This window comes from Dermochelys coriacea, chromosome 14 (genome assembly GCF_009764565.3).
Source record: "Dermochelys coriacea isolate rDerCor1 chromosome 14, rDerCor1.pri.v4, whole genome shotgun sequence".
NCBI lineage: Eukaryota > Metazoa > Chordata > Testudines > Dermochelyidae > Dermochelys > Dermochelys coriacea.
Window position 1 is genome coordinate 25512160 of NC_050081.1, and position 13134 is coordinate 25525293.

Genomic DNA, 13134 nt, shown 5'->3' on the forward strand with positions numbered 1-13134 from the left:
TCCAGAAAGTTCTTAAATCTTCACCTAGTGATGAGGGGTAGGCAGCACAGTCTCATCTGGGAGAGATGAGGAGAAGTGTGTTGAAGAGGTAGCTTCCTCTTTAGGTGTGATTTGTTGTTTGTTTGTTTTTCCCCTTCCCCCTTCTTTCCTGTTCTGAAAAAGCTTTCTCCTGTCCTGGCTCAGGTGCCAGGCTGTAGCAAACCATCTGGTGGACTCTCCCTGAGACACCCCGGAGACGATCATGCCATGTGTGTGCATATACCTGAAGAGTTGCAATATGGCCTTGGGAGGGAGAGGCAGGAAGGCAGGCACGAGCGGTTGGCGTGATGAATTGGGGATGACCCTTGTAGTGTGGTGGTGGGCTACCTTGAGGGGCCAGGGAATGATCGTCTCCTGGCCAGTGTCAGATACATCAGTGGGTAAGGGTGCCGCTGACTGGGGTATTGGCAGTATACAGCCCAGTGCTAAGAGCAATTCTGGGTGCCGTGATGTGCTCGATACCGGAGTCCTGGTACCCAGTAATGGGGATTGTGGTTCTTCCCCAATCATCAAGTCTCCAGGGTATCAGAGTTCACGCAGTACCATGGGTTCATTTGGTACCACAGAGGAGGAGGGTCCGTGGTACATTGTCAGTACCGATAGTTGGGCAGAGCACTCCCTAAATGAGAGTTTTGCCCAGTCTAAAAAGTTTGTTGGTGTCACTTTTTAAAGAGACAGTATAGTAATTGTCTCTCCCTGGGTACCGAGGCCATAGGTCTCCAGAGTATCAAAGTACCTGTGTTACTATGGGCTCATCCGGAACCCCAGAGGAGCGTCTGTAGTTGGTATCAATGGTTGGGAAGGTGCAGAACACTTCCTAGGTGGGAGTTTTGTTGCATCTGGTACCAAAGGGTTTCTCTACGCCGCTCTTTTAGAGATGGTATGGTAACTGTCCCCTCTCCTTAGGGGACTGTAGGGTTGCCTCAGAGCATGAGGGTGGAAGCCTCTGGTGTCTCCCCTAAGCAGAGCTGACAGTAGGGATTCTCTGTGTCGCTCTTTTAGAGATGGTAAGGTAACTGTGCCCTCTTGGTGCAGTAGTTGCCCAGAGTAGAGCTCAAAGCAGCACAGAGCTACAGAAGCCCCTTATCCATGCGGAAAGCAGAGCTCAGAGCAGGGCAGAGTTCACAGCAGGAAGCCCCTTCTCAGGTTTCAGCTTCCAGAGCTTCCCTGAGGACCAGGAGCAGCAGCTGAGCTTACAGCAGGAGGTTCCTCTGCTGATATTGTCCTACAGAGGTGGCGGCACTGGGGAACACCCCTCTGGCTGGCCAGTTGCTCAGAGGAGCCTTTCCCGGGGGAGCCTGCTAGTCGCTTCTTTTTGTTTCTCTCTCTTCTCCTCTTCACCACTCGACCCCTTTTGAATTGAAGGCTCCAGGGATGATCTGGGGTCAACACCCACCGGAGTCCCCTGCAGACTGAAGTGTTTTCTCTATATGGAGGAATTTTTATTTAAGCTCCCAGCTCCTGTGAGGCTGCAGTTTCAGGTGTGGCAGGTAAAGCACTTCTGTGAGGGTCTCCCAGGCACAGTGAATGTCTGGCCATTACAGGAACTGACTCCTGGCAGGAGAGGGACAGCTTGGAGCAGAGCAAGCCAGGCAAGCCCCTGGGCAGGGGGTGTCATCCTCTAGCAGAGAGGAATATGCAGAAGAACAAAGTCTTTTCTTTTTTTTTTCTTTAACTGAAAAAGAAATAATTATGAGTCTACTAGATGCGGGGGTGGGGGTGGGGAGGAGAGGAGGGGAATGTCCCCAGACAGGGAAGGAAAATGAAGTTCTTTTCCTTTTTATCTTTTCTTTTTAAACCAAAGGAATAAAATAAAAACAAAAACACTAGCCTGAGTACTTTTAGGGAGAACAAAGATAACAAAACAAGCACTACTTACACTAATGACACAGATAAGGAAGGGACAACTGCTCCTTTGGTCAGAAGCCAAAGGTGGTAGAGAAGGAAGTGAGGGGGGTTCCACCATGCAGTGCTAAATAGCCTCAAGGCAGACCACGAGGGAGGGAGAGCACACGCCCTGGCTCAAGGGAACACTGCTACCAAAAATCTCTGATTAGAGATGCAGGGGCACACAGACACCTAAAGTGGAGCACCCATAAGGATACTACTCGAAAATGAGATCATCAACTAATAGCAATACAGAGTTTGCAATCATCAACTGAGCTAAGAAATGGGAAGATTCTGTGAGACGCTTCTATACGTTCTGGGTAGGCAGATAAGCAATTTCTAATGTGGAGGAGAAAGGAAAAGAACAAAGCAAGCCAGACATTCAAGGGAACTGCACTGCGACTCCAACTGGGAGAGTGGAAAGACTTGACTATGACCAGGAACACAGCAAGAAGAATTATTAAATAACAGAAAACCTGGAGGGCAGGCTCCCAGCAGGCACATTTAATCCGAATGCCCATGCTGCGATTCAAGAACACAAACACTGCATCACAAAGGTCAGCAATTAATTGGTACAGCAGGCAAGACCTGGATCTAGAATTCAGCGATGCAATTTTAACAAAAGTCATGTTAAAAAAGTTAACTCAGCAACAGGGCTTTGAACAGACCTCTTTTTATTGAGCATAGCTCTGAAAAATAAATTACTCAGCCAGCAGACTTGTCCAATTTCATTATCTGGGAGCTAGCCTGTGATTTTCCTGGAAATAGAGGACAGCCATTGTCTGAAGTTTGTTTAGTACATAAGCTAATGAGAGACAGCTACTTAAAACAGAAGCTAATCACGAATGCCAAGATTTCCAAATCCCAAAAGGCGCGGGGGGGGGGGGGGTAGTGAAGAGATTTTGAAACTAGAATGGCTAATTCAAGAAACACCCTGAGAAAAGACTGCAAGTACCCAGGTTAAAATCAGTGTCCCAAGGTGCCACGACGTATTCAATACCAATAATTAACTAGCCATTAATCGCCACGCACCAAGAGCAATGAGAACTATGTTGGAAATGGGAGCACACGCTTGGATCCACAAAGGTACTTCAACACTGAAGATCCAATTTTAAGACACCACTGTTGTCCACAAAACTCCTGCTCAGCTGCTGTCTAACTCTGCAGGCATCTACAGTCACTCGGCACCTAAGTTTTCAGAGTAAAAGTTTTTGGCACTGATGTTTCTGTCTTTGGGCAGGTGCACTGCTGACTCACTCTAGGTCTCCAGATGCATCTCTCCTGCATGAGCTCCAGAGCGATCCAAAAAGTGGGAAAGGATCAGTGAAGGAGCATCTAGCTCACCTGTGAGGCCCAATCCGGTAGGCATGCTCAGAGCCCATGCAAGATTAAGTCCCATTCAAAATCAGGCCAGAGAAAGAGGGGGTGGCCAATTTATAGCTTCTAGACAAGTGGTTAGAGCATTCACCTGGGATGGGGGAGATCTAGGTTCAATTCCCCACTCTGCCTGTGGAGGAGAAAGGATCTGAATAGGGGTCCCTCACCTCTCAGGTGAGTGATCTTACCACTGGGATAAAGCAATAAGGTAGGCACCACAACCACCTCCTCCTCTGGCCATTTTGGGTGGCACTAAGCAGCTGCCTAGATCACTCTCACAAGAAACGGCTTCGGCACCTAAGCTGCCTGACTCCAGGAGAGGGACAATCAGTGTCACAAAGCTTAAGTCCCTTAAGTCCCTTAAGACCATCACCCTCAGCCTTGAGGCGCAGACTGTTCCCTACGTAGATGTCAAAATTCTTTTTCCTTGCTTAAAAAAAGCTTTCAAAATCCCATTTAATAAAAACTCCAGACTACACACTTGAGTGGGACAAAGCATCTGTCCCTTTGCACTTGCAGTCCACTATGCACAACAGAACTCGTGTCATTTCCATGGAGGTCAGGCTGATGTTTCCAAACCAGGCTGCTTGCAGTTGGACATCTACGTCCATCTTCAGGGAACTAAATAAATAGACTGATTGTCATCCAGAATTTGTTCTGAAGTCAACGGCAGCTGTGACTGCTCAGCACCTCTGAAAATCAGGTCAGTTTTAGCTAGGTGCTTCATTTTGCACATCCAACTTTGAAAACTGTGGCTTTAATGTCAGTCAACTCTATGAACAAATCACTACTTGCTTCAGTTCTAGTCCAACATGAAATGAACTTCAAGCTTAATGATAGCCTATCCCACAACACCAGAAAACTCCCAAGGAAAAGAGAAGGCAAGAAAAAGCCATGCTGAGCATTAAATCTTCATATTTCATCCCAGACTCCTGGGACACTGCCGATATTGTGTTGGAGCTTGTAAATAAATGCCCACTGCGACGTCTAGGAAACCATTCCTGAAGTACTAGGGGCTTTGGTGTTTGTATTAGTATTAGAGTCAGCTGCCAGTAAGAAACACAGATGTGAGCCATCTTCTCCACCATTAAATGTCATAAAAACTGCAGGCTGCGGATTACAGAAAATGCTTTGGCCCCCAACTAAGCAAGCTACACATAGGGCCCAATTTATAAAAGTGCGGTGTGCTCGCAGCTCCCTTTGACTTCCTTTGCAGTTAGGGGTGCTCAGCAGTACTGAAGATGTAGCCCATAGCCTGTCTGCCACAACCTCCATTCTCCATTGGGCACCAGAGGGAATGCTTCCATCACCACTGTTATCCAGTTAGTTCAAATGGAAAAGATGGTCCCTATTGAGGTTTTCTCAGTATCCCCATCTTCCCCTAATTCTACATTCTGTTTGGGATGGCATCAAGTTGGGTCCATTTCCCTCAGAACTAACAGGCAAATAAGAGATTCCTTACCTAGCTTAATACCTGGGAAATGTGATGGACATAATATTCCTGGAGTTTAGCAAGGCTTTTGACATAGTCCCACATGACAATCTCATAAGTAAACTGGAGAAATGTGGGCTTGGCGAAACTACCATTAAGTGGATACATAATTGGCTAAACAACCACAATAGGAGTAACTATTGATGGAACGATGTCAGATTGGAAGGAGGTCTTGAGTGGGGTTCCACAGGGATCTGTTCTGGGTCCGGTGTCATTTAACATCTTTATTAATTATCTGGATTTAGCAATAGAGAGCATACTGATCATATTGGCAGATGACACAAAGTTTAGGGGGTTGCCAACACTTTAGAGGATAGAACTAAAATTCAGAGGGATTTTGATAAATTGGAGAACTGGGCAAAAGATAACAAAATTAAATTCAACAAAGACAAATGTAAGGTACTACACTTACGGAAGAAAAATCAAATGCACAAATACAGAATGGGGATAACTGGCTTGGCAACAGCTCTACTGAGAAGGATCTGGGTGTTCCGGTGGATCACAACCTCAACATGAGCCAACAATATGATGCTGCTTCAAAAAAAGCAAATGCAATTTTAGTTTGCATTAGCAGAGGCATAGCATGCAAGTCACAGGAGGTGATAGTACCACTCTACTCAGCACTGGTTAGGCCTCAGCTGGAGTACTGTGTCCAGTTTTGGTCACCAATGTATAGAAAGGATATAGAGAAACAGGGAAGGATGCAGAGATGAGTGCCCAAGATGATCAGAGGGATGGAATGCAGCCATATGAGTTGAGAGAGTTGCCAAATACCCAGAACAATATACAGCCAGTCATCATTTTAGCAGTTTAGGCAGCTAGGTTCTTTACAAGTGGATTTCAGTCTACTGGGTTATTCAGGAATGCTCATAAACTAGGGTTTCTTAAAGACATGTATCCTGATTTGTAAGGGAAAATGATCCCATCGTTACCCATTTTTAATCACACACCCTTGGCAGTATGAAAAGATACAATGTGTAGCTGACGCTGTACAGATGCTGATCTGGTATAAGCAGTTGCAAAATCATTGACTTCAGCTTCCTTGACCTTACTCCTGGTCTCACTCTGGCCCAGACTATGCAAACATACTATATTTTGTGTAGCTGTGAAACAATTACCATAATTACATAAACCTACTTATCAAATTGATCTCTACTTGATTCTCTACTTGTGCAGTGATTAGTTTAGAACCGCAGCAGCTGGCTTTACACCCGCCCCCCCCCCGCTCTTCCTCTCCTTCTCCCCACGGAACAGAAGTATGTCTCATCTGAGAATTGAGCCCAAGCCCTGGAGGGGAGAGATGGGGATGCTAAAGCCAGGATCCACCACAGACATTTACTACCTGCATCCCACTTTTAATCTGTAGTTTTTCTTCCAAACTGAAGCACAATATGCATTGAGCTGAGAAACAACTAAACAAATCAGCATTCAGACCAGAGACGAGAGAAGGGTCTTCTCACCTGTGCAGATGTGCTGTTGAGTTTCTGCAGGCCATTCTCCAGTCGCTTCATTTTTGCTGTCAGCTCCTTGCCCTTTTTAAATAACAAATTTTGGTAGAGTTTGATTTGCTCGAGGAATGACTTGGGTGTGGTGTAGTTATAGCGACGTTCATTCCTCAGATAAGCCCGGGACATCTCATTGACACTTGTATGGACATAGGCCATAAACTTGCTTATTGAGTCTTTCACTGAAAGCTAAAATGAAAGAGACTATATTTGAAACAAAACAAGAAGTAAGCAAATCTATTAATCATTGCCTTCTACTACAGCATAATTGACTGTGTAGCATCTCATTTGGGCTCTTCATTAATTTACTCTCTCTAGAATTTCTCCACTTGCTTGTGCTCTACATTTGAACATACTGTACTGAGTAATTTTTATACTATTCATTTGTACATAATAACTCCCTTTTACTAATTAAAATAAGGACAGTTCTGTACAGACAGGAAAATACATACTCATTAAAAGAGACGTTCTAGACAATATGACTCAACTAAATACTATGTAGAAAAGCTAAATGAATAAATCCATTTAGTTGTTAGTTGAGTATTAAGTAGCCATCAAACTGAGCTATAAATGTATTTGCTCTTGCGAATACCTAAAAACTCTCAGACACACATGCAGCAAAGGAAGTATATTCTGGGGAATAATTATGCAAGTGTCAGCAGAGAGGAACCCAGTCTGGTTACTGTCCACATTGATTTGTAAACCTCAATTTACACTACCTGAGCCACCAACACAATTATGACCCCTGAAAGGGAGGGACAGGGGTGTGTTTGTGTGTGTGTGTGAGCATGTGCATGCACACATGTGCGCGTGTGGCCCAGCTCCTACTAAGATCTGCGTCTCTCTCAGATGCTGGCCAATATCTGTAGCCCATTCCAGGTCAGCTTGGTTTGATTTAGATTAGCAGGATACAGCACAGTCAGCAATTTGTCTACAATGTGTGTTTGGGAGCAGTAAAGCTGTGTCTTTTGGTAGAACGGAGGCTTTACTGTAACATTACTGGGAATTCGGTCTGAATGTATTGCTTACAGTAACAGCGGGTGACTGCACCACAGTGACTGTGTTACAGCCCTCTCTCACAGAGGAGTTCAGGCTGGGCTTGGATGCAGCAGCTTCTCACTTCTGCTAATGAAGCCAAGGCTACAGCCGCTCATGACTAGCTGATGAGATCATGGTGAGTGCACTGGGGCACTCAGGGTTCATCTTTGGCTGGAAGGACTCTTGGCTGACAGACCAGGAGCTGCAGTGTCAGTAGGGGTTACCTCTGCTGGAACCTCACCTCAATGTTCTCAGTTTCTTGCAAGAAGCGCAGGCTGACAGACTCCAATGCCTCTTGAGGCCACTCGTGGAACCAGTCTATCGCTGTGCAGTTCACCACTGCTGGGAATTTCCTGCTGCGAACTCTCAGCTTGTTACCAACGGGTGAGAAACAAAGAGCAACCTGAGGAGCAAGAAGGATAAGAGCACTGAGAAGAGGCAGGGCAGCAGGCTGGGAGGCACCCAACATAGCTGCAGCTTTGGTTTTTCCCTATTGGGAGAATGACTCCCTGGGAGGATTTCAGAGTAAGATCAGAAGCCAAACCCAGAATGACCTCTTGAGCTTTGAGCCTTTGCAACTTTGGCCGGTGCGTCCGCACTTGGAAATTCCATATAAAACAGCATAACCGAACAGCAAGCACTCCTTTCTCTCTGAAATAACAGCAAACTGCTTCCCTGAAGAACTGCTTTTGTAACGCCAACGGATCCCAGTCATCAGCAGGCGGGATTGAACCTGGGACCTCTAGAGCTAAATGCATGAGCCTCTATTGCATGACCTAAAAGCCATATGGCTATTAGCTAAGGCTGTAAAGCAGACTCACTAATCTCTAAGTGGTCTCGGTGCCACTAGAGGGGACAAAACACCACACCCAGGAGGTGTGTGGGTTACACTATGGCCACAAATGGGCCAGAATCACCCTGCTGGCGGAACCTAGCAAACTTTCACTGTTACTCAATGCTGCATATTTAGGGCCTGGCTCTCATTCATACACCACTCTGGCAATATAACGGGGCCTTGAAAAGGCTGTAAATAGATATAAACCCTAGGGTATGGAGTGGTGGAAAGGGACCCTAGCATAAATGAGAATCAGGCCCTTTATCTACTGTATCTTGTTTCAGTATGGCTTACTAAGTATTGTCTTCTAACTGGCTTTTACAAACTCTGTCTCTCATACATAGAGCAGTATACAATATTCCAAGATCCTATACGTGTCTATCTCAGGCTATGTAATCCAGCCTTTAACAACATGATCACCCACTACTTCACAACCACCACCAACACACTGTTCTTTCTACATCTTTAGATTTAGGTGTGTAGCTCTTGCAGTTGTCTGTGTTACTCTCTGTGTGCTGGGCAAAGCTCAGGGTCCCAACCTTCAGGTACTGCCAGGCTATGCTCCATTATTAATTACTACTGTTGTTATTAAATATTTGTATTATTGTAGGAGCCCTAGTGATGGACCAGAACCCCACTGTGCTAGATGCTGTATATACAGGCCCTGAGTGGGGGGAGGCAAAATGGCTGTATATATTGACATTTGCTCTCCTCCAGTCTGCTGTTCAGTCTGAGATCCACTCCTGTGCTGACAGCCCCTGTGCTGATCAAACCTGGGACACTCGATGTACAAGGCATGCTATAGTCTGATTCTTGGTTTATTACACAGAGCACAGATTTCCATTATTAAATGCAGTAAAGAATTTAGCAACACTTAACAGCTGACCCCAAAACAGCTGTTCCCTATCATGTTGTTAATGAGAAAGAACAAGGAAATGGAAACATGGAACCAGGTCTCAATGAATCAAAACAATCCTCTCTTCGTGGAAAATCCAGCTATCCTTTGACCATAGGGTACATTTCCGGGGGGGGGGGAGGGCGGCACTGGTCATGAGGGGACTCAGGTGGCCCAAAGAAGCCATAACCTTACCACAGATGCCCAGCATAGATTCTTGTACCGGAGGGGAACACGCTGCTGGTGCAGCTGTTTCCCTACCTCCCACTTTCCTGGCCTAGGGGATGTTTCTGGGAGACGGGGGCATGGAGCTCTGCTCTACCATAGCAATGCTGCACTGGGACCTCAAGCAGTGGCAGTATTTAATGCTGACTGTCAGGAGCGTCACATTGCAGAGGGGCTGAGGCTGGCCCTCAGACACTTACGAGCTCCCCGATACTCCCCTTTCTGCTCCTGAACCAACTGGATCTAGCCTACATGAACAGCTGCCATTGACAGGCTGGGCGCCCAGTTCTCAAGCACCTCACAATGGTACAATACGGCCAAGGAGCTAGTTTACACCAACACAGGTTGGGAAGCTCTTCACTTCCAGCCCTGTTTCACTGCCCTAGGGATGCTGCTGTACTCTAGCCTGGCTGTGTTCTCTGTCCCGCTCTCTACCTCTGCTTCCTGGTGGTGGTATCATTATTATTATTAATTACTATGACTGTTTCTGCAGAAGCACCAGATGCCTCAAGTTGAGATTGAGGTTTTATTGCATCAGGCATGGTGCAAACACCTCGCAAGAGACACAGTCCCCACCCCAGGGAGTTTGTGTGTGGGAATGACACAGAGCGAGTCTCAACAGGAAGTGGGGCATTGAGCAGTGTCCTGCAGGAGGCGTGCTTGCTTTCAACTTCCTGCTGCTGCTTAGCTCCTTATCCCACAGTGCTTTCTCTAGTGACTAGGGGGGCCCACCCTTTGGCAAGTCTTTAAACTGTTTTTTTCGTATTTTAGAAAGTTCAAATAACATGCGAGTGAGCTCCCAGCGGCATGTCTCTGTGCTGTGCATGTTCTAGGATCCCCCGAGCTCCCAATGTATTTACCACCTGTCCTCTCCAAGGCTGATAGCTTAAGCAAAGCTGTAGCCAAAATTAGGCATATTTCCAAAAGACCTTCTGCAAACTTCTCAGGAACCATGTTTCCTACCGTAGGATGTGGTGTGTGAAATTCTGAGTGCGTTTGTTTAGTTGTAGCAAAGTCAATATCGCACTTGCAATGTAAGGGTAGCCTCGTCCTGACAAGGAAAAGACTGGCTTCTCAGAACAATAACACTGTTTAGCACTGATGCAACCTCTGCAGATGTAAAGTGATAATGAGCTGGAGTGAAACAAATTATTTAAAAAAAAAAAAAAGAAAGAAGACTGCCTGTTGGGTAATGATTGGATTTATTGTATGATGACTTAATGTCCAACTAGCAGGCACAAAGGTTAAGGAAGTTGCCTGATACTCTAGCACGAGTCATTTTCCTATGCAATCCTACATCCCAATCAAATAAGAAACCTAGGGATATTAATACCCAAAGAGTCTTAAAATGAATATCAGATTTTCCCCCCACCACCACATATCAGATTGGGATCTCTTTATTTATAAGACCTTCCAGATTTGAGAAGTTGTGCTATAGGTAATAGCAACACTTTAGAGCTGAAATGTCAAAACTCATCTCCTTTAGTCTAGATGCCACAACTCATATGATTGAAGACAACTGATTTGAGTTCCCATAGCTGCAAAGCATCAAGTTACCAGGCTTATAGGATGTTAAGATGGCCCCTTTGGCCTTGATTTTCCAAGAAGCATTCAAGGATTTAGCCATGTGACTCAAGGTCTAAATCCCAATGTACCACATAAAAAATGGAAAGGTCTATGGTATTTTAGCAGAGGTCTGTGCAGAAAAATCACCATTTTGGGGGAGTGAGAGATTGTGTTTAATTAAATATGGAGAAATGTTAAAAAAATAAAAAGTCTTTAAGGAAATGTTATCAGTCACTGTGTCGCCTTACTAGTTCAATATATTAAAAAGATTGGACAGAAATTCCTAGCCATCATATTACTATACAAAGGTACAGGGTGCAATTATCAGAGGTGGTACATTCCTTCAATTGAAGCGCTGTTTGATGAGTTTTGGACAATTCATGTATTCATAGACTAAGGCCAAAAAAGACCATTTGATCACCTAGTCTGACTGCCTGTATATCACAGGCCATGGAATTTCACTCTGTAGGGTTACCCCTGCATTGAGCCCAATGGTAGGGATGTGAATTCTCCTGGGCATAGTCTTACCTTTAGCTGTCGTCGAACGCGGTCTATGAAGAATTTCCAACAGGTTTCCCTGGTGTCCACCAGTCCTTGGCTTTTGACTTCGTTTCTCACACTGCTGATGATGTTCTCAACTTCATCATCAGGGAAAAGATCAGGAATTTCACCTGGGAAAAACGTGATCACATTTTTACAAACTAACAGGCAAACTGGAATTTTTACCTTGATGGTATAAGTTGTTTGTGGAGCCAAGCTCTCACACAGACTATGTCACTTTCATCAGATTGGGGATGATATAGGAGTAGGCCATATCTGCCCATGAAGAGCTGATTTACTGGCAATTAATTAAACCAACTTTTGCACAACCTTAAAACGAGGAGAAGTTGAAAGTACTTTCTAATCTCAGAATCAGGATGTAGTAACTGCATTGATTTCTGATTGACTCTGCTATTTATATTTCAGGAAATTTAATCCCCAATATGCCTTATACAACAATGAATCATTTCAGTTTTGCAAAGTAATTTGTAATATATTCAAGTTTTGCAGCTCTTTAAAAATGCCATCTGCAGCTGTATTCAAATAAATGACAGATCACTATGGTTAAAAAGCTAATGGTACATTCAGTTAATTGCCAAGAATGTATGCATGCAAACAGAATTGTAGTGATTTCTTACTTTACTACTCCCTAATTTATCTCCTTCTGACCCCTGTCTGGACTGAAATGATCATTATCTGATCAGACTGCTGAAAATCTGAGCATTATTTGGTACTATATTAACAATTGAGGGGGGAAACAGCAGCTGATCAGAAACTAGCAAAATGTTACTCCTCTAAGTTATGATGATAAATACAACAAATAAAACAAACAAAAATATGCAACCAAATAGAAGCAAGCAGTCAAGTCAACCTATCAGAAAACATCTTTTCCCACTGAGTTGCTACAGACATTGCCATGAAAAGTCACAAGTTACTTCCTGGACACTACGGTGCTAATAAGCGATGGTCACATAAACACCACCCTATATCGGAAACCTACTGACCGCTATTCCTACCTACATGCCTCTAGCTTTCATCCAGATCATACCACTCGATCCATTGTCTACACCCAAGCGCTACGATATAACCGCATTTGCTCCAACCCCTCAGACAGAGACAAACACCTACAAGATCTCTATCATGCATTCCTACAACTACAATACCCACCTGCTGAAGTGAAGAAACAGATTGACAGAGCCAGAAGAGTACCCAGAAGTCACCTACTACAGGACAGGCCCAACAAAGAAAACAACAGAACGCCACTAGCCATCACCTTCAGCCCCCAACTAAAACCTCTCCAACACATCATCAAGGATCTACAACCTATCCTGAAGGACGACCCATCACTCTCACAGATCTTGGGAGACAGACCAGTCCTTGCTTACAGACAGCCCCCCAATCTGAAGCAAATATTCACCAGCAACCACACACCACACAACAGAACCACTAACCCAGGAACCTATCCTTGCAACAAAGCCCGTTGCCAACTCTGTCCACATATCTATTCAGGGCATACCATCATAGGGCCTAATCACATCAGCCACACTATCAGAGGCTCGTTCACCTGCGCATCTACCAATGTGATATATGCCATCATGTGACAGCAATGCCCCTCTGCCATGTACATTGGCCAAACTGGACAGTCTCTACGTAAAAGAATGAATGGACACAAATCAGACGTCAAGAATTATAACATTCAAAAACCAGTTGGAGAACACTTCAATCTCTCTGGTCA

The 13134-nt window shown here is 44.8% G+C and overlaps 1 protein-coding gene across 3 annotated transcripts in view; it reads right to left on the minus strand.

Annotated features, from left to right (window-relative positions):
* The window catches only part of DNAH9 (dynein axonemal heavy chain 9), a 402978-nt gene that overhangs the window by 194422 nt on the left and 195422 nt on the right, over positions 1 to 13134 (minus strand). For all 3 annotated transcript variants that reach the window (XM_038371718.2, XM_043496454.1, XM_038371730.2), the window contains 3 exons: positions 11388 to 11530; positions 7580 to 7741; positions 6256 to 6489 (listed from right to left, as the gene is read on the minus strand). In XM_038371718.2, the coding sequence (XP_038227646.1) occupies positions 6256 to 6489; positions 7580 to 7741; positions 11388 to 11530 (539 nt within the window). The remainder of the gene's footprint in view (positions 1 to 6255; positions 6490 to 7579; positions 7742 to 11387; positions 11531 to 13134) is intronic.